Source organism: Ranitomeya imitator, chromosome 9 (genome assembly GCF_032444005.1).
Source record: "Ranitomeya imitator isolate aRanImi1 chromosome 9, aRanImi1.pri, whole genome shotgun sequence".
Lineage (NCBI taxonomy): Eukaryota > Metazoa > Chordata > Amphibia > Anura > Dendrobatidae > Ranitomeya > Ranitomeya imitator.
In genome coordinates, this window is record NC_091290.1 from 21,029,852 (window position 1) to 21,052,030 (window position 22,179).

Genomic DNA, 22,179 nt, shown 5'->3' on the forward strand with positions numbered 1-22,179 from the left:
CAAGGTCCCCCTTCTCATGCCAGCACACGTCCAGGCCTGTTTGAAGTTCACCAATGACCATCTGGATAATCTAGAGGAGACATGGGAGAAGGTCAAGTGGTCAGGTTCAAGACCAAAATAGAACTTTTTGGTATCAATACCACTCGCTGTGTTTGGAGGAAGATGAAGGATGCGTACAACCCCAAGAACACCGTCCCAACTGTGAAGCATGGTGGGGGAAAAAAATCATACTTTGGGGGGTGCTTTATTGCAAATGGGACAGGACGACTGCACCATATTGAAGGGAGTATGTATGGGATCATTTATCGCGAGATTTTGGCCAACAACCTCCTTCCCTCAGTAAGAGCATTGAAGATGGGTCGTGGCTTGGTCTTCCTGCATGACAATGACCCCAAACACACAGCCAGGGCAACTAAGGAGTGGATCCATAAGAAGCATATCAAGGTCCGGGAGTGGCCTAGCCAGTCTCCACACCTGAACCCAATAGAAAATCTTTGGAGGGAGCTGAAACTCAATGTTGCCCAGCGACAGCCCCGAAACCTGAAAGATCTGGAGAAGATCTGTATGGAGGAGGGGGCCAAAATCCCTGCTGTACTGTGTGCAAACTTGGTCAAAAACTACATGAATCGTCTGACATCTGTAACTGTAAATAAAGGTTTCTGTACCAAATATTAAGTTCTGTTTTTCTATTGTATCAAATACTTATTTCATGCAATATATGAAAATTAATTACCGTATATACTCGAGTATAAGCCAACCCGAGTATAAGCCGAGACCCCTAATTTTGCCACAAACAAACTGGGAAAACTTATTGACTCAAGTATAAGCCAAGGGTGGAAAATGCAGCAGCTACCGGTGAATATCAAAAATAAAAATAGATACCAATAAAAGTAAAATTAATTGAGATATCAGTAGGTTACATGTTTTTGAATATCCATATTGAATCAGGAGCCCCATACAATCTAATGTGTGTGTGTGTGTGAGTGAGAGTGTGTGTGTATGTCCGGGATTAGCATGTGCACCGTCGCAGCTACAGCCACAAAATTTTGCACAGTCACACGTCTGGACCCCGAGAGCGTCATAGGCTATGTTGTGAGGCAAAATTTTAACCCCGCGCTTTCCAATTCACCAAACAATTTTGCCCCTATCTACATAATGGGGAAAAAGTGAAAGGAAAAGTGTTGGAGGCAAATTGACAGCTGCCAGATGTGAACAAGGGGGACTTAAAGAGTGAGAGCGATGGCGCCAAAGAGTATATACCGTACAGTTGCTAAGGTGGGGCCCCGACATGGGATACTCACCACACACGGGGATATGAACACACACACAAAATGTGCCACACACTACCACGTGCTTGAACACATATACCACACATACACCAACCTCGCCACATAAAAGTCGAAACACAAAAGTCGATGCTCAAAACTCGCCACGCGCAAAACTCGCCACACGTGCAAAACTCACCTCATGGAAAACTCGCCACACGCAAAACTAGGCTCACGCAAAACTCACCTCATGGAAAATTCGCCACACGCAAAACTTGCACACGCGGAAAAATTGCCACATGCACAAAAGTTTTTGCCTCACACAAAACTTGCACATACTCAAAACGCACCACACATAAAACTCTCCACACGCAACACTTGCTGCACACAACTTGCTACACTAACCTGTCACATTCAACTCGACACACAAAAAGTGTGATCATCTGTATAGTACCTGTATAAGAATGGATATTCCTTCTCTGAACCCTGCTTATACAGGCACTATACAGATGATCAGGTTTTTAAATACATCAGATAGGGATTATATACATTAGGTAGGACTGCTCTATATGGGTATACCTTGACAATTGGTGGAGTAGCTTAGTATACATTTTTTTGCAAAAAAATGTATCAACTAAATACCCTGTTTTTTCCATCTTTTGACTAGCACTTGCTTATTATTGTGATTTTTTTTTTTTTACAACAGTATTTTTGACCTCACTGTGCTCTTTTGTGTCTTCTATATACAGGAGGAGATGACACAGGTACATACTATATACAGGGGAGATGACACACAGTATATACTATATACAGGAGCAGATGACTTACAGGTATATACTATATACAGGAGCAGATGACTTACAGGTATCTATCTATATATATAATTGTCTAAGGGTTTTTCCGTCTGTCTGTCTGTCTTTGTCTGTCTGTCTGTCTGTCTGTCTGTCCTGGAAATCCCACGTCCCTGATTGGTCGAGGCCGGCAGGCCTCGACCAATCAGCAACGGGCACAGCGACGATGATGTCATAAAGGACGTAGACATCCCGCGTCTCTGATTGGTCGAGGCCGCCAGGCCTCGACAAATCAGCAACGAGCACAGTATCGACGTAGATGTCATAATGGTTGCCATGGCGACGATGAAGTCATAAAGGTTGCCTCGACCAATCAGCGACGGGCACAGTCTGCCGCGAATTCTGGAATCATCATTGTCCATATACTACGGGGACATGCATATTCTAGAATACCCGATGCGTTAGAATCGGGCCACAATCTAGTATACTATATACAGGAGGAGATGACACACAGGTATATACTATATACAGGAGCAGATGACACACAGGTATATACTATATACAGGAGGAGAAGACATACAGGTATATACTATATAAAAGAGGAGATGACACATAGGACTATACAGGAGGAGATGACAGACAGGTATATACTATATACAGTGGAGATGACATACAGGTATATATATACAGAAGAGATGACATACAGGTATATACTATATACAGGAGGAGATGACAGGTATATACTATATACAGTGGAGATGACAGACAGGTATATACTATATACAGGGGAGATGACATACAGGTATATACTATATACAGGAGGAGATGACATACAGGTATATAGTATATAAAGGAGGAGATGACATACAGATATATACTATATACAGGAGATGACATGTATATATTATATACAGGGGAGATGACACAGGTATATACTATATACAGGGGAGGGGGAGATGACATACAGGTATATACTATATACAGGAGATGACACAGGTATATATTATATACAGGAGATGACATACAGGTGTATACTATATATAAGGGAGATGACAAACATGTATATACTGAGGGGAAAATGAGAGGTGTGAGGTGAAAATGAAAACGTGTGAGTGCAAAATGAGAGGCGTGATGGGAAAATGAGAGAAGTGAGGTGCTATAACTAACCACAGATATTTACTATGCCCAGGCAACGCCGGGCTCTTCAGCTAGTGCTCCATAAAGTTCTTGATGGCCCCATAAGATGCTCCATATTAAAATATGCCCCATATAATGCTGCATAAAAGGTTAATGATGGCTCCATAAGATGCTCCATAGAATCATTTGCCCTATATACTGCTGCACAAAGGTTGATTATGGCCCCATAAAATAACACTGGGGAACACAATTTTTTAAGAGTTAGGTCAGACAACTGTTCTTAATTTTTGGATGCTGAATCCAGAAACGATCTCAGTTTTTCTCTATCACGTCAAGTTTTTGAACTATAGGATTTTTGTCTTCTCAAAACTATGTAAACTACTGTACCTAAAGTGTTGTTTTTTTTTTTAAATAGTACAAATATGAACAAAAAATGAAATATATAAGAAATAGGCATGACAAAGTTGTGACTACTCTTACAAGTTGCCACGTAGCTCTATATGAGTCGAATTGTAATCAGATAACAAGTCATATTACAGATATCAGTGCAATTGTGCTTCTCTGGCAGGTAAGTTGTGTAGGAAAAACTTGACGTGCTAGAAAAAAACTGACTACATTTTTGGAATCAGCATGCCAATTTTAGTATAAATCAGCTCAAAAACCTAACTCAACAGAAAATGTTTTTCAAATTGTTCCCCTGTGTAATATGCCCCATATGCTGCTGCGATTAAAAAAAAAAAAAATATATATGACACTCTCACCTCTTGTTGCTGGCAGTCTGATGCCGGTGTCCTGAGCAGGTGGGGACACTGGCGCGCTATGGGGGCCAGGTGCATAGTCACCGCTGGCTCAGGACACCGGCACTTGTGATATTCACCTGTCCCCGTTCACCGCCGCGCGCCGCTGTGTCTTCTGGGTCTCTGCAGTGACTGTTCAGGCAGAGGGCACGCACTAACCACGTCATTGTGCACTCTGACCTGAATGTCACAGCCAGAGGACGCTGAAGACAGAGCCCAGTGGTAGAACGAGGACAGGTGAATATCGCATGGTTCATCCTCCCCCCGTTATACTCACCCTCCCGGCGCAGTCCCTGGTTCTCTGATGGTCTCTGACACCGGCAGCTTGTTCCTGTGTTGAGCGGTCACTGGTACCGCTCATTAAAGTAATGAATATGCGCTCCGCCTATGGGAGTGGAGTCGCGTCCATATTCATTACTTTAATGAGCGGTACCACGTGACCGCTGAGCACAGGAAGAGCTGCCGGCATCAGAGACCATCTGAGAAGCAGAGACCACACGGGAGGGTGAGTATGATGTGACAGCCACTGCTTCCCCTCCCCACCAACCCCCCTGGGACAATGACTCGAGTAAAAGCAGAGAAGGGCACTTTCAGACTAAAAAAAAAATGGGTAGGAAAATCTCGGCTAACACTCGAGTATATATGGTATGTAAAAATCATACAATGAGATTTTCAGGATTGTATCTTTAGATTCTCTCTCTCACAGGTGAAGTGAACCTACGATAAAAATTACAAACCTCTCCATTCTTTGTAGGTGAGAAAACTTGCAAAATCGGCAACGTATCAAATAATTTACCAATATATTCTCCATTGTATGTCTGTGCGATAATCCCTGCCCACCTACGGCATCAGCCAGCACTGCTACATCTACGGCCTGATAAGGAAAGCTGTGGATGACGGCTTGCAGTCTTCGACCCCTCACGTTGCTTGAGCAGCTAAATTGTGCACCACACACCAACTTTATGTAAGGGTGCAATCAGATGGCAGCATCAATCAGACAGAGATCGGATGGCAATGCACAGAAATTCATAAAGCTGTGACGCTCGGGTCTGGAGAGCCACTGGTCAGTCCGCGCATTGCGTTCTGATCTCGGCCCGATTCGTCTGACTGCGCCCCTCACAAATACTCTGTACAGACCCCCGATATGGATTTTATAGCATGAATTTGAGGTGTGTGGATCCTTATCACAAACACAATGTCTAATCCAATCGTGAAAGGTTAATCCTAATCTGACATTTACAATTATGTGTTTGTAGATTGGCAACACAAAGTAGGAAAATTCCAGACAGCGAAATAAACAATAATTGTCTGACCTTTACGGATCAAAGCTTAAGATGCACCCTTAATGTACTGAAATGTTATCAGACAAGAGGGGGTCACAGCCATGTCACCATCATGTGAGAGGTCACTGTACCCCACTCTTCACTGACCGAGCACGGACTGGTCGTGGCTCCCCCAACTTAAGCGTGGCCGCGTCACATACTTCTATTTCACTGGAGACCACACCGTCCATTAACCCTGTTGCATGGACGTCTGCATGAGCCCTTACTGTGACTTTGCACAAGAACAGCACCGCTCCCTCCTGAAATGCTCTGTGCTGCTTAAAAAAACCTTCCAGTTTTCTCGCTCTTATTCTATAACCTCCCACAAGTATCCACAAACCCTGGGACAGTCCGTGCTGCTGGAGAAGCGACATGTTCCAATATGTAACTCACTTTATCACTCCCCCAACATCTGCACTCTGTTCCTGAAATTCTGAAATTCTCTGTGCTGCTGGGCTCAGAGATCTTCCATTACGTTACTTGTCAATCTGTGATCTAGCATATAATTAGCACACGTTCCTGGGAAGTCACAGAGCGGAGCCCAGCAGCACAGAGTATTTCAGAGGAAAGGAGTGTACAGAGGTTGTTGGTAGCCATAGAAGTAGAAGGAGTGCACAGCAGCACAGAGTATTTCAGGGTAGGCACATGCCGATCATGTGGCAGGTCAGCCTACAACTTAGTAACACGTAAAGAGCAGGTTTCCCAGCAGAAGAGTGTTTGAGCAGCAAAGTTTACTCTACAATAAGTATGTTTCAGTCTGACCTCCCAGTTGTCTCCATACCTCATTCATCGACATGTCCCAAACTTTACAAATGTCGTTTTCCATGTCTTCATCCAGCTCCATAGAGATCTCCTCGTAACCACCAGCAGGCTGGGATTTGTCTTTTTCAGTGACGAACTAAAAAGGAAGAGAATCCCGATCATAGACCAATACATATCTAGTGATAGCGGGGTACGCTGGGCCCCACATAATAATATTCGGTATTTAAAGGCAGAGTACAGCCTCTGAGGATGTGCAGTGTTCACCTGGATGAGCCTGGTCAGGGTGCTGAAGAACCAGTGCTTGCTGTACACGGTGCTCCCTATGGAGTCTTCCTTCTGTTCTTCTTCATCATCGCTTGTCGGTGGGGACGGGTTGCGATCCATATCTGGGCGATTCGGGCTGGAGTCGACCTCGTCCTTCTCTGGAGAAAAAAAAACACAAAACAAACTATTACCAATACAACTACATACATCACACCCAAAGAAATGCATCCTAATAGCCCATTACACCCCAGGCTAATGGATATAACGGTTCTCCTGTTCCCACGGTCACACAAACCTACGGATCGTTAATTATTAGCAAAATAAATCGTATATCAATGCAGAAAGTCATGTAACATATCCCTTCATTAAACCTCAGTTACATCCATAATTATTGCAAGCTTCAGTATAGAAGCTGCTAGTTAGTTAATGTGCCTAATGACAAGCCTAACTGTTTTCAGTAAACCAGCAGAATAATGAGTGCAGCTCTGAAGTATAATACAGGATGTAACTCAGGATCAGTAATGTAATGTATGTACACAGTGACTGCACCAGCAGAATAGTGAGTGCAGCTCTGGAGTATAATACAGGATGTAACTCAGGATCAGTAATGTAATGTATGTACACAGTGATTGCACCAGCAGAATAGTGAGTGCAGCTCTGGAGTGTAATACAGGATGTAACTCAGGATCAGTAATGTAATGTATGTACACAGTGACTGCACCAGCAGAATAGTGAGTGCAGCTCTGGAATATAATACAGGATGTAACTCAGGATCAGTACAGGATCAGCAATGTGATGTATGTACACAGTGACTGCACCAGCAGAATAGTGAGTGAAGCTCTGGAGCAGGGGTCCCCAACTCCAGGCCTCGAGGGCCGCAAACAGTGCAGGTTTTCAGGATTTCTTTAGTATTGCATCGGTGGTAATGTGATCATCTGCACAGGTGATGATTCAAACCCCTGTGCAATACTAAGGAAATCCTGAAAACCTGCACTGTTGGCGGCCCTCGAGGCCTGGAGTTGGGGACCACTGCTCTGGAGTATACGCTTTCCCCCGTACCGGAAGTCCGCTAACTCAGAGTAAACCTTGACTCTGCCCTGTCCTTCAAACTGCACATCCAAGCTCTTTCCACCTCCTGTCGCCTCCAGCTCAAAAATATCTCCAGAATCCGTCCTTTCCTCAACCCTCAGGGTATGTGCACACGTCAGGATTTTTTCCTGGCAAAATCCTGAGAATTCTGCCAGAAATCCGCGTGCTTTTTTCGCGTGGATTTCTCGCGGAATTTGCGTTTTTTTTTTTTTTTCCCGGAATGACCTTTTTGATAGGAAATCCGCAAAAAATCCAGAAAAAGATAGAGCATGTCCGGATTTTTTGCGGTATGCGTTTTTTTTTGCGGAGAAAAACGCTAACATCTGCACAAAAAATGCGGAATGCATTCTAAAAGATAGGATGCATAATGTTAGCGGTTTTTTTTTACCGGATTTATAGCGTTTTTATGGTGAAATTCCACAAAAAAACGCTAAAAATCCTGACGTGTGCACATACCCTCAATCTACTAAAATGCTTGTGCATGCCCTCATCATCTCCCGCCTTGACTACTGCAACATCCTTTTCTGTGGCCTCCCTGCTAACACCCTTGCACCTCTCCAGTCCATCCTTAACTCTGCTGCCCGACTAACTCATCTCTCTCCTCGCTACTCCTCCGCTTCTCCCCTCTGCAAATCTCTTCACTGGCTCCCATTCCCTCAGCGTGTCCAGTGCAAATTACTAATACTGACCTACAAAGCCATCCACAACCTGTCTCCTCCGTATATCTCTGAACTAATCTCCCGATATCTTCCCCCACGTGATCTCCGGTCCTCCCAAGACCTCCTTCTCTCCTCCACACTTATTCGCTCCTCACCCAACCGCTTCCAAGACTTCTCCCAAATATCCCCCATCCTCTGGAATTCTCTGCCCCAACATGTCCGACTATCAACCACATTCGGATCCTTCAGACGGAACCTGAAAACCCATCTCTTCAGGAAAGTCTACAGCCTGCACTGACACCGCTGCCTCCTCACCACTCCCGGAGATACCGCCTCACAGACACCGGAGCTGCTGCAACCCTCAACCTACTGCCTCCTTCCCCATAATCCTGTAGAATGTAAGCCCGCAAGGGCAGGGTCCTCGCCCCTCTGTATCAGTCCGTCATTGTTAGTTTGTTTACTGTAAGTGATGTCTGTAACTTGTATGTAAACCCGTTCTCACGTACAGCACCATGGAATCAATGGTGCTATATAAATAATAATACAGGATGTAACTCAGGATCAGTAATGTACAGTAGATCATAACAGTGGGCACACCCCTGACATTTTTGTAAATATTTTCTTTCTTTTCATGGGACAAAACTGAAGATCTGAGGGTATGTTCACACGTTCAGGATTTCCATCCTTTTTTTTTCAGGACAGTTTTTTTAAAAAACTGCAGCTCTTGGCAGAAAACGCAGGTCCTTTTTTTGGTCCTTTTTTTATGCGTTTTTTGATGCGTTTTTTTATCCTTTTTTTATGCAGTTTTCTATGCAGAGACTGTGTGTTTCCTAGGAAGCTTTTTAGGGCTAAAATGGCTGAAAATACCCTAACCCTACCCCTAACCCTACCTCTAACCCTACCCCTATTCTAACCTTAGTGAAAAAAAAAAAAAAAAAATTCTTAGTTTTTTTTATTGTCCCTACCAATGGGGGTGACAAAGTGGGGGGGGTGTCATTTACTATTTTTTTATTTTGATCACTGAGATATAACCTATCTCAGTGATCAAAATGCACTTTGGAGCGAATCTGCCGGCCGGCAGATTCGGCGGGCGCACTGCGCCCGCCATTTTGCAAGGTTTTGCAAGCCATTTTGCAAGGTTTTGCAAAACCGCTGCGGTTCCGCAGTAAAAAACGCACTGTGTGAACATGGCCTGACACTGTGATGCAATGTAGTCAGTGTGCAGCTTGTATAACAGTGTAAATGTGGTGCCCTATAAATATCTCAATGCAGCCATTAATGTCTAAACACAACACAAGTGAGTACACCCCTAAGTGAAAATGGCCAAATTGTGCCCAATAAGCCATTTTCCCTCCCCGATGTCATGTGACTCATTAGTGTTAGAAGGCCTCGGGTGTGAATGTTGAGCAGGGGTGTAACATTTGGTGTTATTGCTCTCACACTCTGTACATAAAGATGGCCGAGGCTAGAAGAAGATTGCCAACACCCTGACACTGAGCTGCACATGGTGGCCAAGACCATACGGTGTCTAACAAGACAGGTGACTCAGAACCGGCCTCACCATGGTCACCCACAGAAGGAGACTGCATCTGCTCAGCGTCATATCCAAGGTTGTCTTGTCAGAATAGACATACGAGTGCGGCCAGCATTACTGCAGAGGTTACAGGGGTGGGGGGTCCGCCTGTCAGTGCTCAGACCATACACAATACTGCAGAGGTTACAGGGGTGGGGGGGTCCGCCTGTCAGTGCGCAGACCATACACATTGCTGCAGAGGTTACAGGGGTGGGGGGTCCGCCTGTCAGTGCGCAAACCATACACATTGCTGCAGAGGTTACAGGGGTGGGGGGTCTGCCAGTCAGTGCGCAGACCATACACAATACTGCAGAGGTTACAGGGGTGGGGGGTCTGCCAGTCAGTGCGCAGACCATACACATTGCTGCAGAGGTTACAGGGGTGGGGGGGTCCGCCTGTCAGTGCTCAGACCATACATATTGCTGCAGAGGTTACAGGGGTGGGTGGTCCGCCTGTCAGTGCGCAGACCATACACATTGCTGCAGAGGTTACAGGGGTCCATCTGTCAGTGCGCAGACCATACACATTTCTGCAGAGGTTACAGGGGTGGGGGCGTCCGCCTGTCAGTGTGCAGACCATAAATATTGCTGTAGAGGTTACAGGGGTGGGGGGTCCGCCTGTCAGTGCGCAGACCATACACATTGCTGCAGAGGTGGGGGGGTCCGCCTGTCAGTGCGCAGACCATACACATTGCTGCAGAGGTTACAGGGGTGGGATCCACCTGTCAGTGCGCAGACCATACACATTGCTGCAGAGGTTACAGGGGTGGAGGGTCCGCCTGTCAGTGCGCATACCATACATGCTGCAGAGGTTACAGGGGTGGGGGGTCCGCCTGTCAGTGCTCAGACCATACACATTGCTGCAGAGGTTACAGGGGTGGAGGGTCCGCCTGTCAGTGCGCAGACCATACACATTGCTGCAGAGGTTACAGGGGTGGGATCCACCTGTCAGTGCGCAGACCATACACATTGCTGCAGAGGTTACAGGAGTGGGGGGTCCGCCTGTCAGTGCGCAGACCATACACATTGCTGCAGAGGTTACAGGGGTGGGGGGTCCGCCAGTCAGTGCACAGACCATACACAATACTGCAGAGGTTACAGGGGTGGGGGGGTCCGCCTGTCAGTGCTCAGACCATACATATTGCTGCAGAGGTTACAGGGGTGGGTGGTCCGCCTGTCAGTGCTCAGACCATACACATTGCTGCAGAGGTTACAGGGGTGGGGGGGTCCATCTGTCAGTGCACAGACCATACACATTGCTGAAGTGGTTACAGGGGTGGGGGGTCCGCCTGTCAGTGCGCAGACCATACATATTGCTGCAGAGGTGGGGGGTCCGCCTGTCAGTGCGCAGACCATACACATTGCTGCAGAGGTTACAGGGGTAGGTGGTCCACCTGTCAGTGCGCATACCATACATGCTGCAGAGGTTTCAGGGGTGGGGGGTCCGCCTGTCAGTGCTCAGACCATACACATTGCTGCAGAGGTTACAGGGGTGGGGGGTCCGCCTGTCAGTGCGCAGACCATACACATTGCTGCAGAGGTTACAGGGGTGGGGGGTCCGCCTGTCAGTGCGCAGACCATACACATTGCTGCAGAGGTTACAGGGGTAGGTGGGTCCACCTGTCAGTGCGCATACCATACATGCTGCAGAGGTTTCAGGGGTGGGGGGTCCGCCTGTTAGTGCTCAGACCATACGCCACCGCAAACTATCACATTGGCCTGCACGGCTGTCGTCGCAGAAGGAAGACTCAAAGATGATGCACAAGAAAGCTGCAAACCGTTTGCTGAAGACAAGCAAACTTAGGCTGTGTGCACACATTGCGGATTTCCTGCGGATGTGCAGCGTTTTTTACCGCACAGAAACGCTGCAGATCCGCAAGTGATTTACAGTACAATGTAAATCAATGAAAAAAAAATGCTGTGCTAATGGTGCGGAAAATTCTGTGCGGAAACGCTGCGGATTAAAAGAAGTAGCATGTCACTTTTGTGCGGATCTGCAGCGTTTTTGTACCCATTCCATTATACAAATCCGCAGGGGTAAAAACGCAAGAAATCCACAGCAAATCCGCACCGGCGTTTTCTGCCAAGAGATTCAGAATCCGCACAAAAAATTCCAGAGGGAAATCCGCAAACGTGGGCACATAGCCTTAAGGCCACGGATTACTGGAACCATGTCCTGCAGTCTGATGAGACAAAGATAAACTCATTTGGTTCAGATGGTGTCAAGAGTATGTAGCGGCAACCAGGTGAGGGTACAAACACAAGTATGTCCTGCCTACAGTCAAGCATGGTGGTGGGAGTTGGAGGGTATGTGCACACGTAGGTGGGATCTCTGCGGATTTTTCCGCACCCGTTTTTGTAAATCCACAGGTAAACAGCACTGCGGATTACCTGCGGTTTTTGTGCAGATTCCACCTGCGGTTTTACACCTGCGGATTTCTATTATAGAGCAGGTGTAACCCGCAGCGGAATCTGCACAAAGAATTGACATGCTGCAGAATAAACAATGCAGTGGTTCCGCGCGTTTTTTTCCGCAGCATGTGCATAGCTGATTTTGTTTTCTATAGGTTTACATGGTACTGTAAACTCATGGAAAACTGCTGCGAATCCGCAGCGTCAAAACCGCTGCAGATCCGCAGCAAAATCCGCAGTGTGCACATACCCTCATGGTGTGGGGCTGTGTGAGTGCTGCCAGCTGTGGGGGGCTACAGTTCTTTGCAGAAACCATGAATGTCAACACATACTGTGGCATACTGAAGTAGAGCATGATCCCCTCCCTTCAGAAACTGGACCGCAGGGCAGCATTTCAATATAACGACCCCAAACTTCCACTGCTTTGTTACAAACACTGAGGGGTGAGGCTATGTTCACACATAGCGTCCTGTCCCTGCGGGTTCTCCCGCAGCGGATTTGATAAATCTGCAGGGCAAAACAACTGCGGTTCTCCCTGCAGATTTATCGCGGTTTGTTCCGCGGTTTCCGCTGCGGGTTTCCGCCTATACTATTGATGCTGCATATGCAGCAATATGCAGCATCAATAGTAATGTTAAAAATAATAAAAATTGGTTATACTCACCCTCTGACGTCCCGATCCCTCGGCGCTGCACCCGGCGGTCCGGTTCCAGAGATGCTGTGCGAGAAGGACCCTTCGTGACGTCACGGTCATGTGACCGCGACGTCACCGAAGGTCCTGGTCGCACAGCAACTCTGACCGGACGGCCGCGTGCAGCGCTGACTTCAGAGGGTGAGTATAACATGATTTTTTATTTTTATTCTTTTTTTTAACCCCAAATATGGTTCCCGGGGCCTGGAGGAGAGTCTCCTCTCCTCCACCCCGGGTACCATCCGCACATGATCCGCTTACTTCCCGCAACGTGGGCACAGCCCCATGAGGGAAGTAAGCGGTTCAATGTATTCCTATGGGTGCAGAATCGCAGCGATTCTGCACAAAGAAGTGACATGCTGCGGGTTTTAAACCGCTGCGTTCCCGCGCGGTTTTTTCCGCAGCATGTACACAGCGGTTTGCGGTTTCCATAGGGTTTCCATGTAAATGGAAACTGCAGCAGACCCGCAGCGGCAAAATCGCTGCGGTTCCGCGGTAAAAACCGCAACGTGTGAATATAGCCTAAAGGTGCTGGACTGGCCAAGCATGTCTCCAGACCTGAACCCTACTGAGCATCAGTGGGGCATCATTCTTTAATAATATGATCACCTGACGTTTAGACCATTTCTTGTCCCTATAATCACCACTTTATACCCCATATGTCCAGATCCTGCAGATATATTCACACCCATTCATATTGCCGATATTGCTGCTCTCACTGATATTTCTCGGTTTACTTCTCCTTTAATGTATCCTTATAAAAATAAACCCCTGATAATTCCTGGGTCAGTTAGTGAATACTTAATACCTTGTGCTAATCACCTGACCTTTCAGTTTGGACGAATGATAACGAAAAATAAGAAAATCCCTAAATAACAAAAACAAAACGTTCGCTCCCCATAGACTATATAATGCTGACCTCAGAGGCTGGTGCCATAAATGCGTTTAAGAAGAGGCGTCCTGTGATCCCCCCGGTCACGCTGCAGCCACAGTAAGTTATATCATACACGGAATACACTAAAGACTGAATTGCTTAAAAAAAAATTCTGTTTTGTTCCTTCTTTAAAGGTGTTGGATGGTACAGAGATAATGATGACCTCACCTTGGGAAAAGTCAGCAATATGACATTAGTGAGGGTCTGTCAACCAGATCCCCCCCCAATAGTATGGAACCAGGTGCAGAGGCTGCTGGAAGTAACACTGAAAAATAACGCATTTTTCTGTACCAGCAAAAGTGAATGAGATTTCTAAAATCTGCAGTATGTCAATTCTTTGTCTCCCCCCCCCCCCCCCCCTTTTTTTTTAAGAATTTTTTTTAACCTTTTCTAATGATTGTGAAATACTTCTATGCCAAAAAATACAAAAGTATTCCAGGAATTATACATTATTTTTCTGATTAGACAATGGGTAGATGCAAAATTAAGGTTTTTGTTACAACTGGAGAGGTGGTGATTACCACTTTGTAATCTGGAGTCATTCTGGTAGAGGGTGTGAAGAGTCCATGTAGAGGCATCAATCCAAGTGTTTTGTCAAAGACTTATCCAAGATTTTTCTCTGTCTTCTTAAAATGACCTTTCAGTATTAATACTTTTAAATCGGTCGTACTGTGTTCTGGTCCAAAGAAACATGACCTCGCAGGCGTCCGGGTGTCTGTGTAAGTTCATCCTCATGTGTAGTTTTTGCTTCGTTTCTCCAATGTCGGCTCCATCAGGCGCTCCTCGTACATTGCATCATGTACACCACATTGGAGGATGCACATATGAAGAAATCCAGGATTTAAGTGTTGATTTGTGTTGGGTATGTGGGCTGTGTTTTTTGGTAAAATGTTGGTACAGATCCTGCATTTTTTTTACTGTTACATTTTTTACTCGTCAGAAATGTCGTCTCAACACCATCAGTGTCGGGCACATTCCTCTAATAGTTGTTTTTTGGGGTTCTTGTTTTACTGTTTTTGTAGATTATATATATGTATATAGACAATAGATTATTCCATGTTGAGCAGTAAATAATGTTATTAACCCACACAGATCGACATGACAGCGAAGCCTATACTCTGTGCTGCGCTGCTCGCCATGATCCTACATCTTGCAGAGAGCGGACCCTTTGGTCAGGGACCTGGTTATGGAGGTCAAGGTGAGTAAAGAATGGAGTTGTCTCTCTTGTACTAGCCAAGCAAGCCCCCTTCTCTGCTGGACTAGCCATTGAAATAAGGCAATTTCTGGAGTAAATTATAGTAAATTTCATTGGTTGCATGTTTCGCCATCCTCTTAAAAATTTGGCAGGAGTGGTGGAAAATTGATAAAAGTTGAACATTTTGTGCAAATAAAGCAAGCAGTGAAATCTGTGGTGGATTCTTCCCAATAAGTGATGTGTGAGGAGCCACCATAGGTGTCAAAGCTTGGAGGGTCTTTATTAAGTGGCAGATGAAATTATTGTTACGGTGGTGTTTCTTACATCAATGTTATGTGACTCCTCAGGAGACTATGGTGGTCCGCCTGCAGGAAGATATGGCAACGGAGATCAAAAAGCATCTCAGGGTGGAATTATGGACATGCTGTCTGGACTTGTCCCGAATCTAGGTTCATCAAAGCCATCATTTCAAGGTGGTCAACAAGATAAGCTCCAAGGCCTTGGCCAGCTGTTTGGTTCCCGTTCAGAAGGTGGTAACGGTAATTGTCCACTGTCTGGACTACTCCAGAAGGCTGGCTCGGCTCTGGGCTCGGGGGGTGGTCTGAACGGTTTACTACAAGGTCTTGGAGAGAAGTTTTCTGGGAAAGCGCAGAAGTCTGGCTTATCAGGAGGACGACGCAAGAAATCTGGCTCTTGCAGTCAAGGGGCTCAATCGGGCAGAAATGGATACGGATCAGATTATGGTGATGGCGAAGAAGAATGGGGCAGAGCTGGAGGATATGGATCACATAAAGGAGGAAGGCGAGGCAGAAACTCTGGATATAAGAGGTAAAAGAAACTTGGCCAGGAATCTATTACTGAAGTGCCCAAACCCAAAAAAAGTCTCCTCCAGTTACATGTATTACTAAAAAACAAAAAATCTCGTAACTCAACTCTTACATCAAGTCAGGACGAGTGCCATTTCCAAAAAAGACATCAATACCTGGCGAGCTTCCTGTGCCGGGCTGTCAAGGTGTCAAATTGGCTCCCATCTCATATTGCAATCAAAACTGTAGGGACCATGGCCCAGTTTACACAGGACGATGTGCTGCCGAGAACGATTTTGAAAATTAAAACTTTACCTGACTGATGAGAATTTTTCTTGTTCGTCGGGTGATTAGCAGCCCATTCCCGGTGGTGACTCTTCGGTTAGGGTGGACGTCCACTCACATGAGTCAGTGAAGGCAGTTGACGAACGGCCGCCCATTGGCTGCATGTGACAACGTCATGTCACCGCTGGGAATAGCGCCACAGCAGAAGGCGAGTATACATGGTTTATATTTTACTACGGGTCCAGAGTTGACTAATCTGGGGAATGTTCACACACATGGCTTTTTGAGGCATGTTTTTCAAACCCTCTTCAGGGAAAAAAAAAAATTCTAAAAAAACTTTTCATGTGAACATCAAAGTAGATTTACTGCAGATTTGAATGGGAACAGTTTTCCGAGAAGCCTTTGGGTAGTATTTTGGAAAAAAAATCTGTTCCAAAAGTAAACCAAGAAATTCTGTGTGACCATCACCTACAAACAATAGATCTTATAAAATAATCCATACTTGTCCCCTTCACAAACCTTAGCTCATACTCTATGGCTGTATCACCAGCAGCGGGGACCTTCTCCATTGATCTGTCTGTAAGGGTCTGGGCCATATAGTGTGGTCGTGAGGTGGTGGAACTGTTGGCCAACACTGTGACGGGCTGTGGCGGACAAATGACTGCACAAGTGTGAAACAAAATCGTGCGGCAATTGGTGGAGTTTTGGCCGCACTGTCAGGCCCTAAACTAACATGGAAACCTGGACACTGATCTCCACCCATGAAGAGGATAAGGGCTCAAATGTAAAATGACACTGGGGTCCCAAAACTCGTTACGCACCTTCTGTATGGGGGCGTCTCCCGACAGATGATGATAGAAATGAAGGATTGGGCATGTTGGGTTTCTACAATACCAATCTTTTGTTGTTATGGGAGCCAAACTTAATTCTCTATCCCCCTTTTAAAAAATAATTAAACCCAAAAACCCACAAGCCCATATTTGCTAAGACCCCCACGGATCACCAAATTAATGACTTGTGTCCTGTGTTCTCCCTGGGCCGCAGGTGAATGAAGCAGCCATAGGAAAACAGGGGGCTTAGTAGGGTCCGGTGGACGGGCGATAACTTGTTTTGGATAGAAGACCCCATTTAGTCATAACCCAATATCTTTAAAAATCTGCACAAGGTATCAGAAAAACTAATTGTACATTTATCATTACAGGCAAAATCCAGAATACGATGAGGAATAGATTTCTCCTCCAGAGATCTGATGTCTAAAGCCGAAAATCAACCAAAGGGGTCTTCTCTAATCTCCCGACAAAAAAAAATAAAAATTATTGCATAAGAAATAAACAGATTGCTGCAAAACCACAAAAACCTGAGAACCCTTCAATAAAAAAAATATAAATGACTGGAAAAAAGAAGATGGAGTGTTTATTGTGGCAAAATCTCATCGTTGTGATACAAAGTTTCTAAATATTTATCCAGTCCGACCTCTCACGAGGGGTCACCCGAGGGTCAATTACAGACAATGTCTGAGCCCTGAAACAAATAGGTGTTCATTCAAAACATGGCTGCCTTCCCGAAAAACCAGTGCCGCACCTGTCTACAGCCAGGTCACCTGAAGTGGAGCAGAACTGCAATACCACACACAGCCTGCAGGCAGAGGAGGTGCTATTCTTAGAAGGCAGCCATGGCTTATTCCTTTTATACGGTTATACAAAGTAATAGCGTATCGTTATGATAGACCCAAAGACCACCAAACCTCATCCCATATACAGAGAACAGTGTATCCTGCTGTGCCCCCCACACTGCAGAGCCAAGAATTATCCCATTGAGAAATCTCTGGTTTTCCTGAGTTTTGGCAGAAGGCGAGTGGAGACTTCACAGCAGAGATCACTACACAAATGCACAATAAAAAAACAAAATAGCAATAACACAACTGATATAGTGTGTCCACCAAAAAGAAGGAACAGCCCGAATTCCTAGTGGTGAGTGAGAGCGATCACTGACGGAAAGGCACCGAAAAAGCCGGAGCAAAGAGGCAACAATACTCACTGCTCTGCAGGTTCAGAGATGAAAGCAGGAGTTTATTCAACTTCTAAGAATTCATAAAAAAAACCACTCATGTATTATGGAGCTTAAATAATCTTCAAAATAAGTAAAGCAGCAGAATAGTGAGTGCAGCTCTGGGGTATAATACAGGATGTAACTCGGGATCAGTAATGTAATGTATGTACACAGTGACTGCACCAGCAGAATAGTGAGTGCAGCTCTGGGGTATAATACAGGAGGTAACTCAGGATCAGTAATGTAATGTATGTACACAGTGACTGCACCAGCAGAATAGTGAGTGCAGCTCTGGGGTATAATACAGGATGTAACTCAGGATCAGTAATGTAATGTATGTACACAGTGACTGCACCAGCAGAATAGCGAGTGCGGCTCTGGGGTATAATACAGGATGTAACTCAGGATCAGTACAGGATAAGTACAATTCAACAATGAATCTAATCTCGGCACGGTCTCTAGAGTATCTGTCACATACACACAGCACAACAGGAGCCCGCCAATATATTATGCTCCCCCCCCCCCCCCCCCATTACTAATTCAGAATACAGGGTACAAACAAAGGGAGAACAACAGAGGCAAACACCTGCTCCAACTTACAAGGCTCCAACCTCTGTGTCCCCACCCACATATAATAAAAGCCAATGGCTCTCACATAAATTCCATTTAGCCTGTAGTAAAAAACACCCACTTTACCAAGATGCTGCCACGTTCATTAGGTTCATTATAAAGGTTAATTCTCACTTTGCAACTTTTGCCGCCTATTATGCAAAATTAGTATATATTCACACGTGCTGGACTCCTCACCTTCATTGGCTGTGGTTTTCCCCGAAAAATAAATGTATTTTTGCAGACACCATGTGCAAATTTTCACTTCAGCCAACTGTGTCTTTTTCCTCCCTCTAAGGACCGGGATCACACATGCGCAAGATATGGTTGAGTCTCGCAGGTGAAAACCCAGCTCTGGCGCCGGCACTCCGGAGTGGAGTGTGCGGCTCCATGTGTTGCTGTGCGGCTGCACGCTCCGCTCCGGAGTGCCGGCGCCAGAGCTGGGTTTTCACCTGCGAGACTCGACCGTATCTTGCGCATGTGTGATCCCGGCCTTACACTGACCAATCAAAACACAGCCCCTTCCACAGGCGTTGTGTGGTACACGCCCAGTTGCTTGAATGGAAAATATGCCTTACCAATGGTAAAAGCACAAAACTTTGGAATGGAGGGACACTAGAAAAAAAAAAAACATTTTTTTTCCCAGAATCAGAGGGGCAGGGGCAACTGAAGGAAGATTAAATTGAAAGTTACAGTGAAAGATTATTTTAGGCATGCTTCCTAAAAATGTAAGTCCTGATTCATCAATGTCCAAGCCGGTATTGATAAGGGGGCGCTCTAGAGTTACACAGGATTAATTCAGCATCTTAATGAATCAGGAGCAGCTGATGAGCAGCGTTCCACCGCTCAGTGCCGTCACACGCCCATCCCGCCACCGCTCAGTGCCGTCACACGCCCATCCCGCCGCCGCTCAATGCCGTCACACGCCCATCCCGCCACCGCTCAGTGCCGTCACACGCCCATCCCGCCACCGCTCAGTGCCGTCACACGCCCATCCCGCCACCGCTCAATGCCGTCACACGCCCATCCCGGCACCGCTCAGTGCCGTCACACGCCCATCCCGCCACCGCTCAGTGCCGTCACACGTCCATCCCGCCACCGCTCAGTGCAGTCACACGCCCATCCCGCCACCGCTCAGTGCAGTCACACGTCCATCCCGCCACCGCTCAGTGCCGTCACACGCCCATCCCGCCACCGCTCAGTGCCGTCACACGCCCATCCCGCCACCGCTCAATGCCGTCACACGCCCATCCCGGCACCGCTCAGTGCCGTCACACGCCCATCCCGCCACCGCTCAGTGCCGTCACACGTCCATCCCGCCACCGCTCAGTGCAGTCACACGCCCATCCCGCCACCGCTCAGTGCAGTCACACGCCTATCCCGCCACCGCTCAGTGCCGTCACACGCCCATCCCGCCACCGCTCAGTGCCGTCACACGCCCATCCCGCCACCGCTCAATGCCGTCACACGCCCATCCCGCCACCGCTCAGTGCCGTCACACGCCCATCCCGCTACCGCTCAGTGCCGTCACACGCCCATCCCGCCACCGCTCAGTGCCGTCACACGCCCATCCCGCCACCGCTCAGTGCCGTCACACGCCCATCCCGCCACCGCTCAGTGCCGTCACACGCCCATCCTGCCACCGCTCTGCTCACTTTGGCAAAACTGTTGTGAAAAGTGGAAATGTTTTGTGACTTAAAATGTTTTACGCCCAATTTCTGGCTAAACACTTGGATGAATCGGTGCCTTGGACTCTCAGAATTTTGAAATGGTCATTTCACTTCCTGCATTTGGGTGGTGCAACCCCTCTATATATAGTAAATTCTGCAACTTGGGACCATCCAGAACTCTCCACATGCACAGGATTGCACAACACATGATGAAGTGTGGTTCCAGAAGTTTCAAAGCTTATTCTCCTTGACTGTGTAATAACATTGTGTGTGTATATATATATATAATCGTCTAAGGGGCACTTACGTCTGTTTGTCTGACGGGCACAGTCCGGCCGCGAATTCGCCCCTTCCAACTCTCTGTCAGTGCCCTCTCCAGTCAGCGCTCACACAGGGTTAATGGCAGCGTTAATGGACTGAGTTATGCCGCGGTGTAACGCAGTCCGTTAATGCTGCTATTAACCCTGTGTGACCAACCTTTTACTATTGATGCTGCCTATGCAGGGAGGGGCTCTGGAGCTTTGTAGCCAAAAGGCCCACCTCCCCCCCATTCGTCACTGGATCTGTTGAAGTGCTTGTTAGCACGAAACGGCTGTCATCCGCTTGTGTTCACCACCCTCCCTGCACCGCATGATTACATGTGAATAAATCGCTTTTTTGCTCAACACCGGTGAGTGCGCTGTTACCTTTCTTGTTCTGGACACTCTCATACAAATTGTTTTTTTCATGACGCACCACCCAGGTGGAGCTTGTATAGCGATTTTTTTCTATTGTGACTAAAGGCTTATACGGTGTGGCATTCAATACCCCTGAAGCGGAAAGGGTCTAAAGTATAACGGCTGTGCGATTGCAATATTCCTGGATTGTGGATTCAATAGTAAAAAGATCTAATGTTAAAAATAATAAACAAAATAAAGAATCATTATATTCTCGCCTTTCCAGCTGCTCCTCGCGACACTCCGGTCCATGCATTGCGGTCTCGCAAGACCAATACGTCATCATCTCGCGAGACCGCAATGCATTCTTGGGACCAGAGCGTCACGATGAGCGTCGGTAAACGCCTGGGCTGGATCCGGGGGCCGATGGAAGGTGAGTATATAACTATTTTTTATTTTAATTCTTTTTAAACAGGGATATGGTGCACACATTGCTATATACTACGTGGGCTGTGTTATATACATCTCTGTGCTATATACTATGTGGCTGGGCAATATATTACGTGGGCTATGTTATATACTACGTCTCTGTGCTATATACTACGTGGCTGTGGTATATATTACGTGGCTGGTCAATATACTACATTGCTGCACTCTATACTACGTGGCCTGCGTTATATACTATATGTGTGTGTGTGTGTGTGTGTGTGTGTATGTGTATATATATATATATATATATATATATATATATATATATATATATATATATATATATATATATATATATATATATATATATATATATATATATATATATCCCTGCAATTCTGTCAGATAATACTCAGTTTCTTCCTGAAAATGATTGCAATCATAAATTCTTTGGTATCATTATCTTCATTTAATTTGTTTTAAATGAAAAAACACAAAAACAGTTGTCCTAAAGCCAAATTGGATATAATTCCGCAGCAAACATAAAAAGGGGGGTGGACAAAAGTATTGGCATCGTTCGAAAAATCATGTGATGCTTCTCTAATTTGTGTAATTAACAACACCTGTAACTTACCTGTGGCACCTAACAGGTGTTGGCAATAACTAAATCACACTTGCCGCCAGTTGACATGGATTAAAGGGAACCTGTCACCCCGAAAATCGCGGGTGAGGAAAGCCCACCGGCATCAGGGGCTTATCTGCAGCATTCTGTAATGCTGTACATA

General features: G+C 46.2%; 3 protein-coding genes across 3 annotated transcripts in view; 2 read left to right on the plus strand and 1 right to left on the minus strand.

The window, feature by feature from the left end:
- Nucleotides 1-22,179, minus strand: part of SAAL1 (serum amyloid A like 1) — a 57,411-nt gene that overhangs the window by 13,147 nt on the left and 22,085 nt on the right. Inside the window, exons 2-3 of the mRNA XM_069740249.1 lie at nt 6,339-6,496; nt 6,094-6,210 (exon numbers count right to left, since the gene is read on the minus strand). Coding sequence (XP_069596350.1) covers nt 6,094-6,210; nt 6,339-6,496 — 275 coding nt within the window. The remainder of the gene's footprint in view (nt 1-6,093; nt 6,211-6,338; nt 6,497-22,179) is intronic.
- LOC138648572 (uncharacterized) lies at nt 13,697-17,384 on the plus strand. Its single transcript, XM_069738351.1, has 4 exons — nt 13,697-13,752; nt 14,788-14,893; nt 15,238-15,718; nt 17,183-17,384. The coding sequence occupies exons 2-4, from the start codon at nt 14,794-14,796 to the stop codon at nt 17,208-17,210; spliced, it is 609 nt and encodes a 202-aa protein (XP_069594452.1). The 5' UTR covers nt 13,697-13,752; nt 14,788-14,793; the 3' UTR covers nt 17,211-17,384.
- LOC138649695 (serum amyloid A-5 protein-like) overlaps nt 20,870-22,179 on the plus strand; it is an 11,790-nt gene continuing 10,480 nt past the window's right edge. Inside the window, exon 1 of the mRNA XM_069740320.1 lies at nt 20,870-20,979. The gene's annotated coding sequence lies outside the window, so the exon portion shown is untranslated. The remainder of the gene's footprint in view (nt 20,980-22,179) is intronic.

Coding starts and splice junctions, on each gene's coding strand:
- LOC138648572 (XM_069738351.1), top strand. CDS start 14,794: ATGACAGCGAAGCCTATACTCTGTGCTGCGCTGCTCGCCATGATCCTA. Junction 14,894..15,237: donor ACCTGGTTATGGAGGTCAAG/GTGAGTAAAGAA, acceptor GTGACTCCTCAG/GAGACTATGGTGGTCCGCCT. Junction 15,719..17,182: donor AGAAACTCTGGATATAAGAG/GTAAAAGAAACT, acceptor TTATCATTACAG/GCAAAATCCAGAATACGATG.